Source organism: Ipomoea triloba, chromosome 15, assembly GCF_003576645.1.
Source record: "Ipomoea triloba cultivar NCNSP0323 chromosome 15, ASM357664v1".
Classification (NCBI taxonomy): domain Eukaryota; kingdom Viridiplantae; phylum Streptophyta; class Magnoliopsida; order Solanales; family Convolvulaceae; genus Ipomoea; species Ipomoea triloba.
Genome location: NC_044930.1, coordinates 8,117,100 through 8,135,886, shown reverse-complemented (window position 1 = coordinate 8,135,886; position 18,787 = coordinate 8,117,100). Strand labels below are relative to the sequence as shown.

General features: G+C 36.7%; 2 protein-coding genes and 1 long non-coding RNA gene across 4 annotated transcripts; 1 reads left to right on the top strand and 2 right to left on the bottom strand.

The window, feature by feature from the left end:
- Positions 1–1,882: 1,882 nt before the first annotated feature.
- On the bottom strand, positions 1,883–7,457 carry LOC116006583 (monosaccharide-sensing protein 2-like). Of its 2 annotated transcripts, none has more exons than XM_031247016.1 (7): positions 7,162–7,457; positions 6,831–6,882; positions 6,473–6,588; positions 5,538–6,098; positions 3,581–4,527; positions 2,713–2,900; positions 1,883–2,588 (listed from the first exon to the last, which is right to left on the bottom strand). In XM_031247016.1, exons 3-7 carry the CDS (start codon positions 6,549–6,551, stop codon positions 2,144–2,146), a joined length of 2,220 nt encoding a protein of 739 aa, XP_031102876.1. In that variant the 5' UTR covers positions 6,552–6,588; positions 6,831–6,882; positions 7,162–7,457; the 3' UTR covers positions 1,883–2,143. The 2 variants fall into 2 exon arrangements, with proteins under 2 accessions (XP_031102876.1, XP_031102877.1); XM_031247017.1 differs by lacking the exon at positions 7,162–7,457 and adding an exon at positions 6,984–7,081.
- A 4,855-nt stretch (positions 7,458–12,312) lies between these two features.
- On the bottom strand, positions 12,313–15,117 carry LOC116005640. The gene is made up of 2 exons (XM_031245886.1): positions 14,839–15,117; positions 12,313–14,772 (listed from the first exon to the last, which is right to left on the bottom strand). Exons 1-2 carry the CDS (start codon positions 15,115–15,117, stop codon positions 12,313–12,315), a joined length of 2,739 nt encoding a protein of 912 aa, XP_031101746.1.
- A 253-nt stretch (positions 15,118–15,370) lies between these two features.
- On the top strand, positions 15,371–17,773 carry LOC116006289. The gene is made up of 2 exons (XR_004095108.1): positions 15,371–15,649; positions 17,543–17,773. It is a non-coding gene; the product is annotated as an uncharacterized LOC116006289 (long non-coding RNA).
- The last annotated feature ends 1,014 nt before the right edge of the window (positions 17,774–18,787 follow it).

The window sequence follows — 18,787 nt, the reverse complement described above, 5'->3', positions numbered from 1 at the left end:
TCTGAACTTTTAAACGTTATAACTAAACACGCAAGTCATCAACATTGTCATTTTTATGCATCGACGCCTACGAACCAGTTATTCACCTATAATAGTTGATTATTGCATTCCTATGACCCGTCGCCTCGCTATTGAAGAAGACGACCTGCTTGTCGCATTTTTTTCTCAAAGGAAGCGACCTTTGTCGCTTGTTTAGTAAAAGAATGCGATATGTTGGCCACTTTCTTCCTAAAAAGAAGCAAACTGGTTGTTGGTCGTTGGTTTTGCTCGACGAAACTAATAACCATTTATTACAAGTGAATAATCCATTATTTGGCATTGATGCACAAAAATGATATGTTGATGTATTTAATTGTAACTTTTAAAAGTTAAATAACCTAATTAATTTTTTGTATAAAGTTATTTTATTTTACCTAATAATTATAACATTAGTGACAACCCAGCAAATGCATTTGCCCTAACAGGCTAACATTGATTAGATATTAAGGTTTGTTAGTTTTGGGAAAATTCATTTGGCATTTATCAACATTTATGAGATTTTTTCTCTATATAAGAAGACAGATGTATTTGTCTCACATGACTGAAATATCAAGATTTAATTTGTTACTATTGAAGTATTGGTTCTCCGTGTAAAGGGATAAATGGAAATATGCATTTGACGTTTGCCCAAATGGGTTTTATTTCTCTTTTATTGATTTTGAATTTAATGTTAAATTTTAAATATCTATGATAGTGAAATACTCTCACGGTACTGACTCGACCATGTGGTCGGCGGGTTGGGTATTCTCCCCGATCCGACTGGCCGCGCGTAAGCCCTTTCCTCTCTATGGCTTTTAGTCCGACCGTGAGGGTCGGCGGTGACCCTTTGATTGACGGATGGATGTCCCATCGACACCGCCACGTGCTACCTCTTACCTTGGTGGGAAGAAAGGCTGTTGCATGCCCGCCACGTGCTCATCATGTCGAAGCGGCGGAGCTCAGTCTTTTACCTCTTATAAATAGCGCATTAATGAGGAGAGAGAGGAACTTTTGGACTGATTCTCGACTAAAAGCTTAGAAAACACTCAGATAGTAGGAAGGCCCACTGCCGACCACCCAAGCCTCTCTGTTCACTTTGTGTATTGACTCGGTATTTGGGGCAGGATTAATAAGAGAAATCGTTTTCGTACTTGAGCTCCGTATTTTACATTATCAATCTACAAACTTGAATTACTATTTAAATTTTAAATATCAAACTTGTTCAAGATCTGTGGTTCTTTTAGCTGTGTTTGGTAACTCCGAAAAAGATTTCCAAAAATCATTTTTCAGACTTTTAGTGTTTGGCAACGTCCGGAAAATGTGGTCAAGAAAAATAACCAATTTTTTTTCAGAAAATGACTTCCGAACAAAAAGTCTGGAAGTCATTTTCCAAAAACGGAAAATCACCCCAGGCGAGAGAGGGTCGTCCATCCCAGTCCAACAAAAATCAATCTACTGAAACGGCTCTGATTTCCACCAGTGAGGTTATTTTTAAATAATAATAATAATAAATATTATTAGTTTATATATTTGTATATTTTAAATAAAAATAAAAATATATAATTATACATTTCTGCTCATTTTCCACCCATTTTTCGAAAAATAAAACAAATATACAAAAATAATTTTTCAAAATGCAACCAAACACTGAAAATGAAACTATTTTCAAGAAAATGATTTATTTTCCAAAAGTCATTTTCCTACTTTCCAAACACATTTTTCAGAAATCATTTTTCAGAAATTTTTTTCCTACTTAAAAACTAAGAACTACATGGACAGGAAATAGTTAAAAGACCAAATGGTACTTTCCCCTGTATATATGCAAAGGCTTCTCTTCTCTCTCACATCCTTGTGTTGCCATTCCTTTGGTAGCTAAACTGAGCTAATTCATAAAATGTAAAGGTTCTTACAAATCAATAGAATCCAGTAAAGGCAGAAATCAAGAAATGGAAGAGTATAATAAGTTCCATAATAATTTTATACAAATACAGAAGTTTGAGAAATTTTTAAAAAGCACAATAATGCATCAAACCCTTGATGATGAAGAAATCAATCTGAGTTGTTGTTTCCATCAAATAAGGCCTAACAATTAGAGACCCCTTTGAGCCTCTTCTCATTCATTCATTCACTCATTCTTGGCCATTTCTGCTTGTTTTGCACCAACAGCAAAAAATTCTGTGATCACCTCAAGGGGCATGCCTTTCGTCTCCGGGACCCGAAGGAACACGAAAATCCACGAGATTACGCACACCACCGCGTAGATCCCGAACACCCCAGCCAGCCCCATGGAACTCAGCATCACGGGCAACGAATAGGTAACAATCACGTCGCATATCCAGAAAACTAGCGCGCATATGGCAATGCACTGCCCACGGACCCTCGTGGGGAAGATCTCCGCGCAGAGGATGTTTGGGATCGGCCCATAGCCCATCACGAAGCTGCAGAAGTAGAGGATTACGCAGATGGTGGAGAGCACCGCGTGGAGAACGGTGCCGAGGTTGATAACGTTGCCAATGACGAGTACAATGAGGGAGAATATCAGAACGGGGATTGTGGAGAGCAGCAGTGTCCTGAAATAAATCATTTTTAGTTTATCTATGGTTTATAATCAACTAATCAGTAAAGAAAAGTCGAATGACATTGCAGTTTAATATGAAGGGTTCAGAGGAAAAATTAACGTTTAATAGACGCTACCTTCTGCCAGAAACATCCATGAACCGCATAGCAACAGCTATGGAAGGAAGCATTAAAAGGTTCGTAAATGCACTGATAAGGAAAGACGCAGAGTCCGATCCTAGGCCAAGGTTGGAAAGGAGAACGGATACGCCTGCCTGCTCAAGAATTTGAGGAGTGTAGTACATCACCCCATTTATACCAGAAAACTGCAAAAACGATATTGTGAATTAGCGAGTTGGTAAATGGCTTGCAGCTATAAAAGTGATTTTACTTGCCAATAAGAACCAAAAGTCATGCGGTTTCATGGAATTTGTTTTGATGCAAAAGCATGAAAACATTGAATTAAAACTTAGTATCAAAGAAAAGTTGGGGCAATCCCAGCCAAATCGGTCAGACTATTACTTAGTAACCACAAACAAGGTTATAACTTATAAGTTCAACTCCCAATAGGAGCGGCCTATTTGGCCTTAATGGTTTGAACCAGTCAGCTATGAGCAACCTAAGCTGGTTTACCTCCTTGTGGTCTTTTGCTGGCTAGGGTCACAACTCACAAGGCAGGGTTCGGGTAGCGACTACGGGTTTCCCTCGTCACCCAAAAAAAGAAAAGCTACACCCCACATATTTCAACTTACAAAGGGAGAATAAATAGAAGACAAAATGGTGCTAATGTACATCAAGTAGTGCTTAAGGATGAGATCTACTCCAGAAAGCGGAGTTCATTTACTAATAGAAAAATTGTCCCCACTATAATAACTATAGGAGAATTGCTTTGTGAAAAATCTAGTTAGGTTAAAGCATAAAAAAAAAATATTAAAAATAGCATTTAATAAAGAGAAATAAAAGTTCTACTAAATTAACAAAGAAAGAAAGGAACCAAAAGATCTACCTGCTGCAGAATCTGGATTCCAATTCCAACAATAAGTGCTCGTTTAACACCTGGTTCAAGAAGAGTGGTCCAACTCGGGCCCTTTGAAGCAATTTCCGAGGGATGAACCATTGCCGGTCCAACGGGATGCTGATCCAAGAGTTCCTTGGAGTAAAGAGCGGGCTGACTTACCAGAGCTGCAGCCTGAATATATTCACCTTCAACAGGAACATCACCACCGGGTAGTGATATGAGAGAGCCTCGTTGAGACGCGGGGCCCCCTTCCTGATGTAAATAAATCCTCCTAAAACCTCCTTCTTTCTTCCCATCACCGCCTTCTTTCTCAGACCACTTCCACGCTAGCTGCCAGCCGCCACCAATACCCATGCTGCCAACCGCTTCTCCCGCATTTCCTTGAATAAGAGTGCTATGGCGTCTCATACTTAGAATGCTCCCGGTGGAGGCCGGAGGGACCATATCCTTTTCTGCAGTCGTCGCCTGGCGGGAGATCAACGGACTCTGTAAATTGTCATCGGAGTCCGCATCCAGACCATCAGACCCGTAATCCTCCCCTTCTCTCTGCAGACTTTCTTCGTCCCACTGTTCATTTTTAGTATGATCCGCGGTGCTTATCATACTGCCAAAGTTAGGGAACAGCATACTTCGCATGCTTCCTGTTTCGGGGAGCTTCTCGTGGACACTGCCAAAGAGAGTCACGAGAGGGTCCATAAGAGGAACGGTTTGGCTCACCATGCTTCCTTGCCTAGACACAAGCCCAATACTACTCTGTCCAGTAACCGGTTTGGCAATCCATGATAGACCCTCCTCGGGTCCATACAACTTGATACGATCTTTGTCAGCTGCAAGGTCCTGATCTTCCGGAAACTCATCAGCCGGACCAATGATGTATTCTTCTATAGATGTCTCACCGCCAACAGCAAGACCTTCAACGAGCAAAGCCATCTCTCCTGTGTGTGAAAGTAGGATCAGTGAAATGTAACGAATTAAATCTCAAAGGTAATCTCTCAGATGACAAGAAAATAAATCAAATATACATTGTAAGTGGACTTTACTCAATTCGGATCGGGTAATCAAGTACTCCATATTAGTAATACGATCGAATTCGCATCTAGTCTAGCTAGATATGCCCCAAATTTCATAATGTATACATAGAGATTATCATGCTTATACTGGCTATGCTTCGATGATAATAAAAGATTTTGCAAATTGTGACATAATCACCACCTCATGAATCCCGTATGTTAGCCTCTGACTAGCATTCAAAAAGTTTGAGCCAAATAGTACATAGAAAAAGGAGTGCCCTAATTTACTTATCTAGCATAAACAGAAAAAGGTAAGCAGCCAAATTCCACTGTCGGATATGAAATGCTCCTCACTATTGGAAAGAAATACAACGTGACCACATATCAGGAGGCAATGTCGCGGGAGGGGGGTGGGGGGGTGGGGGAGGTGGGGAAACACTCGATAAGTAAAAGTGTCTTGTATATTGAGATATGTAAAGAAAGCGCGTGAGAGAGAGAGAGAGAGAGAGAGAGAGCAAATAACCCACAACAACGATTATCCGTTGAAGACTGCATACTAGACTTACAGTCTAATTGGAAAGGGGAGCCTTTCCCTTACCTTTCGGCTTTCACCAAATGAATCTATAATACTATCAATGTTAGCTGATATAGAAATTTTCGCGGTAATTTCTCCCGCTCAAGTTATTATGAATACTTAATAGTATAATTAGGAATCCGGAATTGCAAGCTTATTAAAGTAAGTGACATTCCAGCTTATCTTTAAGACGGGACAAGCAATTTTAAAGATATCCAACATAGCAACTAATTAGATATCTTTCTTATATTTACTACGAAAACCGATCTAAAATCGTGTAGGACATAGTCAATGTCCACGTAATCATTAGATGAACAAAAAATTCCCATCGTGAGTAATGAAGTAAGAAAGGATAGCATACCCGATACATCTTCTCTGCCACGTAATTTCTGCAAAACTCGTTTTGCCTCTAACATCCTTCCTTTACTAACAAGCCATCGAGGAGACTCGGGCAAATAAAACACAGCTAGGGCAAAATACGCAAGCGATGGGATTGAAAGAACCCCGAGCATCAATCTCCAGCTCGGTGCTGTCGTCAGCGACATTCCAAAAATCATACAATACGCCAAAAACATTCCACCAGACCCAGTAAATTGGGGAAGGGTATTTAACAATCCTCTAATCTCCGACGGTGCTGTCTCCGATATGTAGAGCGGGACAAGAGTCACCGCCAATCCAATCCCAAACCCATCCAAAAGCCTCGCTATAAGTAGGACATAGACATTAGGTGCCCACAACATTATCAAACCACTCAGGAAATAAAACATCGACGAGAGAATGAGCATCGGACGTCGACCAAGCCAGTCGGCTATGGATCCCGAACAGGTCGTAATAAGCGTGGCTCCAATGAGAGACATGGCAACGACAAGCCCTTCCATATAAGTTTCCAAAGTAAGCTCCTTCTTTATGTAAACAACAGCTCCTGGAGTGTTTATCAAAAACAAAATAAGCAAAACTGAAACAACACAGTGTTGAGCATAAATAATATATAAACATAAATGTGCAATCCAACTATCAGCTTAGGCTTTTAGTTGAGATGGAGCACATGCTTCAATTCATAGTACAACCCTAGTAGAATTCCCTTTCACCTATAGTTTAAGACCCAAAAAAACCCCAAACCTGGAAAATGCATTTACTGAAACAACAAAAGAACACAAACCCTTCAATTGCAGACAACAAGAGAATCAATGCTATCAAAGTTTAAAACTACAGACAAGGTTTCAGACAACAGGAACTGTTAATGATCTTATGAAGGGTAGGTGAAAAACTAGGTTTAGAATGAAAGAACACAAGTACCTGCTATGGTGGCATTATCCCAACCCTGCAAAAAGTTTCCAATTGTGGCCGCAATCGCCACTAGTACAGCCCCGTTCATTCTCAAAAACCCTGAATACAACTCCAACTAATATCAACTGCAGGCACCACCAAAACTCAGATCAGTTTTCCACCAAAACAGAACAGATCCAATACAGAAGAATCTTGCTAACTTGTAAGAACTAATTTTGATTTTTTGCTACAGTAATTAACACCGGTAAACAATGATTACGCCACAAAACAACAAATTCAAATTATATAAGTAAGAAACCCATCAACATCAATGACACGAAATTATAAAAATAAGAATCAGAGATCCAAAGTGGAAAAGACTGCTTACCTTTGTAGACACAACAAGGCCAGACCTCAAGGGCTCCCAGGGAAGACTAAATCTGAGATGGAAACGAAGGTAAAAAAGGGAAAAACAATTATCCCACAGCCCACAGGTAAACTGGAAAAAAAAAATAAAAATAAAAATAAAAATAAAAAGTACAGCTAAGTTGCAGCACTAAAGGCCTTGCTTGTTGTATATAAGCGCCGGCACATGCTTATCTTGAAATGCAGGGCAAAGGAGGAATTGGGCATCTCTGAGGAGATATTTGGCTTATATACTAACTAAGGGAATTAATTTATAAATGATGAGAGATTTGAAGCAAAAATAAAAAACTAACCATAAAAAAAAGTATAAAACCACCCTCTCTTCAACTTCTTGCCAAGATGACTACTTTAAGTACTAAACACACTCATCAGTCATAAGGCAATTCTCTGCAAAAACGATTCTCAGAGGCCATTAATCCCCAGCCTTTAAAACAACACACCCAGAAGCTTAAACTTGAAAAGGAGTCAAAATCCGGGGAAAAAATTCAATCTTTATCGTTCAAGAATCAAGAAGACTACAGGGGTGAGTAGAACTTTAGTGATACGGAGTAGAAAAGAGGAGAGGAGACAAATATGAGAGTATAAATGGGAGAGATTTGAGCGATGAAATAGACAGAAGCAATCAGTAGAAGGGTGGAGACAGCAGGGACCAACTAAAAGCTTGACCGTCCAATGTATCATATTCCGATTTACATTCCACGTGTCCCGCGATCCCAACTCCTTGTGCTCTACCCGGACTACCCCACTTTTCAACAATTTTTTTTTTTTTTTGGAAAACCCTTTCAACAATTTATTTACTACTGTACTAGACTAGACAAGCGATATTATTCGGTTTTACATTTCTCCATCAATTCTATCGGTAGTATTTTGTACGGTATGGGAGTCTCGTGACCGAGTAGATGTAGTATGATTCTGATATTTTAATAATTATGGGTATTTAGCATTGTATTATTTTGGTAACAGTATATTCTTTTGTCTCATTTTATGTGTAAATTTGTTAAAGTTATTTATAATTTAATTTTTTAAATATTTATTCTAGTGTTAGTATTTAAATTTGAGTGACTCTCGTGTGAGATCCATAAAATATGTAATTTCATATATGAAAATTTAACATTTATATTAGAAAAATAATACTAATCAAGAATAAAGTATTGGTTATAGAAAAAGTGTAATACTTTTGAGGAAAAATATAATATTTTTAAATTAAAATGTAAAAAATTTTACATTTTTCTTCAAAACTATTACATTTTCTCTTTAAAGTAATAAATATTTTATTCCTTATTAGTATTATACATTTTTTTAGTATAAATATTGTATTTTCATCTTGATCCGACCTATCTCACGGATATGAATTCGTTAGATGGTCTCACACAAGATTTTGTCTTTAAATTTATATATTTTAAAACGACATGAAAATACTATTAAATACATAAAAAAAATTATAAGAAAAGAATAAGATTAACAAAGGGAAAAAAAATTAATTTGGTTAATGAATAATAAATATAACAGGTAAAATGATATAGATTGTGAATTTTCTTTCAAGAGTTTTGATAATATATTATTTAAAAACATTACTCCATATTGCTTAACTATAGGTTTCTTTAAAGAAAATACGTAGGAGACTATTTGACGCTATCGTGTGTTTTCTATTTTCTTTTAAAATCAATTGTTCAATCAACGTAAGCATTAATCATGACATTCACAATGATTTAAAATCATTATTGTAACCTTCAGCAAACAATTTATTTTAGAATTTAACACTATCGATACAAGCATTAATTCTCAAAAGAATAATTTGAAATTAATATAAATTACTTTCTATGCATTAGAATTAACTCATTCTAGAAGGGTAACACACGGAAGGTATTGGAAGCTAAGAGGTAAAAGACACATAATCAATTCCACCAACTGGAATGAGAGCACTCCTTCCGGAAAAAAAGCATTCCTTCTGGATTTCGCCTTTCCGTAAGAAAAGCACTCCTTCCATATGGAATTGCCAATGCTCCATTGGAATGAGTGTACACTTTTCATCTGGGAGAAGCACCACATTTGATCTCATATATGTGTGCGCGCGCGCGATTGTGTATGTGTGCGCGCGTGTGAGAGAGAGATCAAATGTGGTGCTTCTCCAGATCAAGCGTTCATAATGAATAATTTTTAAAAAATAAATAAATAAATTGCAGTGGCATTATGGTAATTTTGTGTAATTTCTTTTTTTTTTGTTGCATTATTTTTCTTCTTCGAGTGCATATTTTGTCTCTTGCATAGTTTCTCTTTTAGTGCATTTTTACTTTATTAGCTTCCCAGAAGATGTGTGCATTATTTTTCTTCTTTGAGTGCATATTATTCATTCTTTGAGTGCATAATTTTTTTCAAGTGCATGTATACTTTATTAGCTTCTCAAAAGATGGGTGCATTATTTCCCTTGTTTGAGTGCACTGTTTTCCTTCTTCAAGGATCTTGTGCTCTAGTGGCATCAAACCCTTCCCTTTATACAGAAGGTGGTGGGTTCGAGCCTCAATGGAGGCAATACTGATTCTTGTGTTTCTATAGGTTGAGAAAGTAGTTATGAACAGATACTGCATTGTAATAGAGTCAGTAGTATTCAAAAAAAAAAAACAAAAAACTTAGAACTTAATGTGCATAAATTTAGATTGTTGGGTGCATAACTTTAAAATATATAACTTTGCACCTTGGGGAGCATAAAGTTTAGCCTACAAGTGCATAATTTTAATCATCATGCGCATGACTTTGCTGCCTTAATGTGAGTAACTTTGACTCTTCAGGTGCATAACTTTCAGCATTTAGGTGCATACTTTTAAACATTGAGGTGCATAACTCTGGTTGCTCTTTTAAATTGTTAATTCTAATTAGTTGACTAAAGTATGATTAATGTTTTTTGTTGTGAATTCAGTGTGTGAATTATTTCATTAAGTATTAGTAATGGTTGAATTTGATCTTCAGCCTATTATTAGTAATATAATCTCAATGAATTGCAAAAGTGTTCCTCACCTTCAAGCTTGCAATTTGAAGAATTCAAATTCCAGGAAGCTAAGCTAAACATTTTTTTTTTAAATCCTTCGTTCTGGACAGTTGATCTAGATTAGATCAACGACTCATATCTTACTTCATTTTTTATTGGAAGTTCCTTCACACATGATCTTCTCCATATATATATATATATATATATATATAACCCTAAACCCGCACGATACGGGGGGCAATATATTTACCGTATTGAAAATTGAGGGGCAACATTTACACTTAGGAGGGACAATATATGTATCATTTTGAAAATTGATGAACAACATTTACATCACCAATAATTTTGGGGTGACATTGATAATTGATATATTATGATAGAGCATACATTATAATTTTTCCTATATATGCGTTTGTGTGTTAGTTATTGGCGTGATTCATAAAATAACAAATGAAATAATTAAATGAAAGAAGAATAAGCAATATATGTTTTTTGTTTATGAATATAAAGTATTTTCTCGTGTATTGTTGTTATTGGCGTGATTCCAATGGAAATTATAAAAAATCAAAAAGGTAGTGACGTCAAGAGTCAAAGACACAAATAAATGCCTTGAACGAATAAATGTGTACTTACAGACCAAACAAAAGACCTTAATTACAGCTCTGTCAGAACACAGATTGAGTACACTACACCACTTAGACGATTTGACCTTAATTACTAATATGGAAAATGGCATATGTATTATATGGAGTATAATTTTATCATATATTTAAATTTTATTTGATGGAGAAAAAACTAAGAATAAAAATTATGATGCATTCCGTTATAATATCTTGATTTGCGCCCTTTTTTCAAGTAATTTCAATATTTAAAAACTAATCAGTATTGACAGGATAATTGGGCATCAGCACCTAATTCGAACCATCAGCACTGACCTGAAGGCAACAAACTGTCACCCGTTACACAAAGACGACACATTGAGTGCTCATAATTACTCCAACGGCTCTCCATTACCACGACCCAGCACTCAATGAATGCTCATCATTACCAGCACTCAATGCAGCTCACTATTACCAGCATTCAATGCAGCTCACCATTACTGGCACTCCGTTACACTCACTGGATGAAGAGTCGTTGCAGCCATAGTATAAGTAGCAGACTTGTACACTTTGTTTGGGGGACACTTTGTTTGACACATGCAAACCATTACATACAAACACTACTATATTGAAATTACTCATTGTACTCTTGTACTAAACCATTGTTCTCCACTTATATGAATATACTCCGGTAACATATTTACCGTCAAGAATGAATGTTATACTATTTATTTATGTTTATTTTTCTGTTACATTTTTTATACATTATGCTATAAGAGTTATACTATACAATATTGTGGACAAACATATCCCTACCATTATAGCTTCTATTATCTTTTTCACTATTGTTACCATGCACATTCATCCATCATATATTTTCTTATCTTCTTTAATAATAATACCGAGTAATATATACACATTATATATTGGAGTTACATGTTAGTTATGTTTTAAAATATAAATAACAAATTTATAAATTTTGTATATATATTGGAGTTATATGTTACTTATTTTCTAAAATATAAAATATCAAATTTAAAAAAAAAAATGTTTTACATCATCAACACCACCTCCACCACCACCATTATTGTTGTTGTTGTTGTTGTTGTTGTTGTTATTATTATTATTATTATTATTATTATTATTATTATTTACAATAATATAAATCTCTAATATCTAAATAAATCGAAGAATTTAATATAAAGCGCTAATATTGAGCACCTCTTTGTGCGGATCGCGCATAGAAAATACTAGTATATATATATAGTTGTTAAAAAAATTTGTCAAAATATAAAATATTCTAAGAGAAAATATATCTAAAATTACACATAAAAGTGACATCGTGCACATTTAAACGCAAAACTGTTTTCAATAGTAATTAAAGCTAATTCATTGAGTATCTCTTGCAATATAATTGATCGTAAGTAAGATTTTAACAATTTTAGCTTTGAAATTTTTTTTCCGTAGAGACAACTATAATTAGAATAGTCAAATTAGGTACAAATAAATTAAATTATTGATTAAATTTTGAATATAATCCATTCAAATCATGCTATAAAATTAAGGGTTTTCTATAAATTGTGACGCATAGTACGTACTAGCTACTTTGCTAGACATTTATGACTAAAAATTGTTACTTGTAAAAAACTAATACTAACGTACGTACATACTCAATTAAATATAATGTGTCTGTTTTTTTTTTTTTTTTTTTTTTTTNTTTTTTTTTTTTTTTTTTTTTTTTAGTACTACTGACTCTGTTACAATGTGATATCTGTTCATAGTTATTTTCACCGGATGCCACTAGACCACAAGACCTTTGGCATATAATGTGTATGTTTTTTGAAATAAAAAACGAGATTCAATTAATCAAACTGAGCAGAAATAGAGTTTGGAGGGACCGAGTCCCAGTACAAAGTAGTAATCTGCGAAAAGGCCGAAGCCGCAAGAGTGTGTGCAATGACGTTTGCTGATATTGGAACAAGACTAACGACACAAGAGTTAAATGATGATAGCAGCAACCTAGAAGTCTGAATGGCGAACCCTGCAAGTGAAAGAACTGGTGAGGCCGAAGCCAGATACGACCGGAGTTGCGAACAATCGGTGAAGACCGCAACATTTGAAACGCCTCTATCGCGGAGCCATGAAAGCGCCTCCTTCGATGCTACCGCCTCCGCCATTAATGGTGAAAAGCAGCTTGAGATAGGACCTGCACAGGCAGCTATAAAACTTCCAGTGGCCGAAAGCAGAACAGCTCCAAACGACGCTTTTAGTGAGGAGGAACAAAAACGTGCGTCGAAGTAGCACCTCGGGGTCTCCACCTGTGTATGTTGCAATGTAGCATGGGATGTTGGCAAGGTTGGTACTGCACTGGTGGAGCTCAGAACTGGACTCGTGACAGAGGGTTGGCCGCCGTGAATCTCCCGCCAAGCATGGAGCGCTGCGAACGCCGCTGAGACGACCTTCGCAGGTAACGGCAGGAATCCCTCCCAAACTGTTGAGTTCCGTGCTCTCCAAAGAAAATATAGTACTGCCACGACCGCACCAACAACTCCTTCAGGTAAGTCATAGAGAATAGATGAGAACCACATGTTAAAAGAAACACCAACAATAGATGGGATAGGTAGGTTGGTAGCACTCCAAACATGTTGTGAGTATTCACACGAAACTAACGCATGCATAATATTCTCATGAGAAAGACCACACTTAGGATATGCAAGCTCAACATCCACCCTTCTTAAATGTAGGTTGGTGGTAACCGGGAGAGTATCATCTAATGCTCTCCAAAGAAAGGTCTTCCATTTGGGAGGCACTTTAATTTTCCACATTGAGATCCGCTCCCCAAAGTTATCATCCATGCTAGAATAATCACCCAGGATGGTTCTATAACCACTTTTGACCGTATAACATCCCTTTGGGTCACCATGCCAATACCACGAGTCTTCATAACCTGGAGAAATGGGAATCCTACTTATGCGTAGAACATCCTGAGAGGTAAATATGTCATTCAGAATAGGGATGTCCCACATACCAGTATTGGCATCAATCAATCCAGACACAAGTGATCCATTAAGCTGCTCAGGCATGGGCGTTTGTACAATTGGATTCAGACCATCTGGGAGCCAAGGGTGACCCCAGATCAGAGTATCTTTTCCATCCCCGATCCTGCGCCTCACACCCCCACAAATCAAATCATGGGCTGCCATAATACTACGCCAGCAATAACTTGGGCAACTCCCAATAGTAGCATCAATGAAAGAGGTCCGAGGGTAATACCTTGCTTTGTAGATTCTTGCAACCAGAGAATTGGGGTTTAAAAGGAACCGCCAAGCCTGCTTGCCCAACATGGCCAAGTTGAAAGCTCGAAGATCCTTGAAGCCTAAACCACCAAACTTCTTAGGCTTACATAAACGATCCCATGCCTTCCAATGGATTCTTCTCTTTGTCCCTGCACCCCACCAGAAACGGTTCATGGTCCTCTCGATGGATAAACATACTGACTCAGGGAGTAAAAAGACACTCATTGAAAAAGTAGGCATAGCATGAGCTACACTTTTCAATAGAATCTCCTTACCAGCCTGTGAGAGCAACTTCTTATTCCAAGACCCCACACGTTGCTTAATTTTATCTTCAATATAAGAGAAAGCCGCCCTTTTATTTCTACCCACAAAAGCTGGTAATCCCATGTATTTTCCAAAATTCGGGGCCTGGTCAACTCCCAAAACCGCCACCACTTCCTCCCTGTGATGGGTCTGTGTATTTATGCTAAAACAGACATTGGATTTGTGGTAATTCACTGCCTGACCAGACATATTTTCGTATAAATCCAAACAGTGTTTGACCGCTCCTACTTCTTGGGCATTAGCTCTAAAGAATAGGAGGCTATCATCCGCAAAGAACAAGTGAGAGACTGGGGAAGCCCCCCTAGCCACCCTACAACCTCGTATTGAACCCTCTGCTTGAGCTTTCTGTAACAACAAAGAGAGTCCCTCTGCACAAATGATAAACAAGTATGGGGAGAGTGGATCACACTGGCGCAATCCGCGGGTTGGAACAACCTCACCAGACGGGGTCCCAATGATGAGGAAGTTATAAGAAACCGAAGATACACAAAGCATAATTAAATCAACCCACCTAACATCGAAGCCCAAGGCTTCTAACATTCTGCGTAGGAAGGGCCACTCCATACGGTCATATGCTTTTGCCATATCCAACTTAAGGGCTTCCCAACCAACCACACCACACTGCTTCCGATTGAGATAGTGACCAATTTCCGCAGCAACAAGGATATTATCAGTTATAAGCCTATCTGGGATAAAGGCACTCTGAGATTAAGATATTAAGCCACTTAACAATGGCTTCATCCTGTTAGCTATAATCTTGGCCATCACCTTATACACTACATTGCATAAAGCAATAGGCCTTAAATCAGACACATTCTCGGACACACTATTCTTAGGAATTAGAACCACATTCGTTGAATTGAGACCATTCGGGAATGAGCAAGAATTTAAACAATTTAGCACGAAATCTGAGACATCCCCACCAACTACATCCCAATAGTGTTGGTAAAATTCCGGATTCATCCCATCAGGACCTGGGGCTTTGTCAGGGAACATAGAAAATAGGGCTTCCTTAACCTCAGTGTTCTCAAAGGGGCGTAATAGCATAGCATTATCAGTCTGAGAGATGCTCGGGCTTATGGAATTGAAAAATGACTCCTCCAACACCGACCCAGAAGAATGGAAAATATTCTCAAAATAATGCAACACAAGATACTACATACTAACAAAGGGTGAGTAATACAAGAAAAAACAAGAAGAAGAGCAAAATCAACAAGGCAACTTCTTTGAGTTGGGCCATAAAAGCCCATTTGTTTGCAGAATACGGGTAACGCTGACCCACATCTATAATCGGGTCCGGATAATTTGTCTTTCCCCTGCAAAAGCGAAAGAGATTTGTTAGACTCATCAAAGGCTTGATTGAGTTGAAGAATTAGAAGACGGTTATCCAGTTTTTTGAGATCCAACGAAAAATTTCGTGTAGAAGGATGGCGTGGATGATCGGAGAGCCGTTGGTGTCGAAGCTGGCCGTGTTGTCCAAGTATTTTGTTTTGCCGGCAGCAATGGCCGCCGCCGTGATCTACTCTCCTCCCGATTTCGCTACTGAAAAGCCTAAATCCTCTTCCTCATCTTCTTCCTAGTAGGTCTTTCCTTTTCTCTCTACTGGTGTTTCTATTTTTCTCTGTTTCAATCTTTATGTCGCGGTGTAGGTTTTTTTTTTCATTTCTCGCTAATTTTCCTATGATCCGATCTGAAATTATATTCTGCGATTCTCTGTAAGGATATAGCACTTAGTCGAGCGTATTCCTGTATGCCTATTATTAGCTTTTGTTTGTAATAGCTTTGTGAAATGAAAGATTTTTGTTTTGGTTGTTTTCTGAATGATAATCATGTTTCTTCTCTATTGAGCCGGCGTTGCTGATTTTGATGCCGCTGAGTGCAGTTTTCAGTACCTGTCGTTAAGTATACATTGTTTTAGTTGATGGTTATTACAATACTCGTTCTTAGCACTAAAACAGTTACTGTACCTTTATACTTTGGCACTAGCTTTCTAGTTGAAAGGAGGCTATGTATTAATGAAGGATGACAGAAACATGTTGGGGGTAGGTGGTAGGGGGAGGGGGGGGGGTTACCTTTTGGATTACCATAGCTTTTGGACCATCAGTTGTCATGGTCAAAACTTAATGAATTCCAAAGTGCAAGAATTGTGGGTGCACAAATATGAAGCCATTCATTTTTTTTTTTTGAGAAACATATGAAGCCATTCATTATGATTTTCATGGCCTACTAACATATTTGTGGAGGGGATACTTTTATAGTTTTGTCTGGTTTATATAGATGCCGGCTGTCATTACCTTGATACTTCAATTACAACATATGGCTACTCCTAAAAAGATGGTGGAGAGAGTGAGAGACTGCTCTCCTTTTGTTGTGCCATTTCTGTCATCTATATCCTATAGATCACATGTTTAAAATAGAAGTGGCAAAAATGGGAAAGCCATTGGTAAGTTGGAGGATATGATATTTCCCACTGTCAAAGCTTGCCCATGCATTAGCCATTAGGCAATCATGGACCTATAAAATGGTGGAGGGAGAGGGGGGTCTGACCCCCCTCCCTTCCTGCCACCCCCTCCTCTACCCCCCAACTCCCCACCCCTACCTTCAAATATTTTTGTATATCTTTACTTTTTCTTCTAAATTACTCTAATCTTTTTCTTTAAGTTATGCTATGTATTTTCTATTTATATGCATTTTATAGTCATCTTTAGGATTTAATTCAATTTTGTTGTTATTTTGGAATCAAATGTAGGTTCATGAAATTTTTTCACAATTTGTAAATGTATTTTTATTAGGATTTAAATGTTTTAGATTGAGAAGGATTGTTAGGTTCACTTGTTCTATTGTTTGAAAATGGAATAAGCATATGCTAGAAATCAAGTTTATATAGAAAACGAATCATATATTGTGTATATGCTATTCTGCCATTGTTGAAAGTTAGGAGCTAATTATTATCGGTGTCTATTGGAGATTTTGTACTCATTTATACTTCCTTTTAAAATATAAATTTCTTGATTCCATACTTCATGTGATTATTCATTATTATTTGTTACGGAGTATATTGTATTTTAACTTTTTTGATTAATGATGATATTCATTGTTTTAACAAATTTTTTTTGGCTCCACCACTGATTCCATATTCACATTTCCTGTAACCTCTAAAACTATCACATGTTCACACTGTTCTGATGAATGCATATTTAGCTATAATTCATTAATGAGACTCTTTAGATACACAATATATTCTAACTCGCTAACAGTTACTTCATTAAGCAGGTAAGCTTTACATTTTATTATAATTTATAATGGGTGCTTTTGTGCTTTTATATACAATCTTCATAGTTTTCCTCGTATTTCTGGTACTAAAGTGACCGCCTTTATAGTTTCTTTTAAATGCGACTGAAATCACAGTTCATTATAAATGGACAGCCACTGCATTATTGTAGCAACTAATGGATTATTGTTCTTGATGCAGGTGATTGCGATCGTTTAAATATGCCTATTTTTAGCCATCTGGTAATCTGCTGTATTGCAATGAAAAATGGTATGGAATAATAATGGGGCAACTTCTTCTGTACTGAACTTTTGGACATTATTAAATCTTAATGTTCTTACTCTCTGAACAAGTTTGTGTTGACACTTGAGTTCAGGAAAAAAATTTACAAAGCGCGAAAATAAAATAGGACTTATTGTTTTTTCTATTCAATTTTATATTATCATAGAAAGTAACTAATCATCTTTGGTAGCACGCAATGTCATTGGTATACATAATTGCATAGTTCCAGCATTACTTGATGAAATACTCTACTAATTTGTCCAATCTGATTGCGTGATTGCTAATATAAGCTCACCTCTTATTCTTAGGGCTCGTTTTCTATTTTGCAAAATGATTTATATCCTTTTTAAATTGAGTTGCCACTTTGGTCGCTCATGGTATTAATTGTTGAGGATGTTGATAGGTTGAGTGTAGTGGCCTGTTTGGTTCATTGAAAAGTGTTTTTTTAAGGGATTTTTTGTTTCCATTAAATTAGAGAAAAATATATTTTATCTTGTTTGATTGATAGGAAAATGAATCCTTCAAATTTGAGATAATTGAATTCCTTGCTTTGCTATTAGCCACCCCCAATGGGAGTCGGACTTGGACTTGTAATATTATTAGTCACCCTAATGGGAGTTAAATTTGTAACATTATGATTAACAACTTAACCAAAGGTTGTGATTACCCTCATGTCAGTTGCAATTATAGTGAATAGTAGTAGAATTAAATAAAAGGGGACTGTTTGTGCTTGGTTTGAGAAAATAGTTATAAATAGATATTGTAATGTAATAGAGTCAGTAGTATTAAAAAAAAAAAAAGGAACAATGATATCATATTATTCTAGTATGATAGTTTTTATACTTCTAAATTAATATAATTATGAACAAAAATGAACACGGTTAAATTATTCATTAATTTTTCTTACATAATAGTGATGATACATCATCACACTATCAAGTCATAATACTTTCAAATGGCACATCAACATTTAAAATATTTAATGATAACAAATTAAATACAATAAAAATTAAACAATAATCACAAAAAAATGAGTTAAAAAATTTAAATTAGTTGAAACATCAAAATTGTTAGCCACCACATTCGATAATCCCACTCACAATTGGTGTACTCTTGACAATGCCTGTAAAGTAAGCTAATTAACTTATTAGCTTGTGGTCAAGC

Coding starts and splice junctions, on each gene's coding strand:
- LOC116006583 (XM_031247016.1), bottom strand. CDS start 6,551: ATGAACGGGGCTGTACTAGTGGCGATTGCGGCCACAATTGGAAACTTT. Junction 6,099..6,472: donor GGATAATGCCACCATAGCAG/GTACTTGTGTTC, acceptor TAAACACTCCAG/GAGCTGTTGTTTACATAAAG. Junction 2,901..3,580: donor GAATCCAGATTCTGCAGCAG/GTAGATCTTTTG, acceptor TCGTTTTTGCAG/TTTTCTGGTATAAATGGGGT.
- LOC116005640 (XM_031245886.1), bottom strand. CDS start 15,117: ATGCTATTACGCCCCTTTGAGAACACTGAGGTTAAGGAAGCCCTATTT. Junction 14,773..14,838: donor TATGCAATGTAGTGTATAAG/GTGATGGCCAAG, acceptor TCTTAATCTCAG/AGTGCCTTTATCCCAGATAG.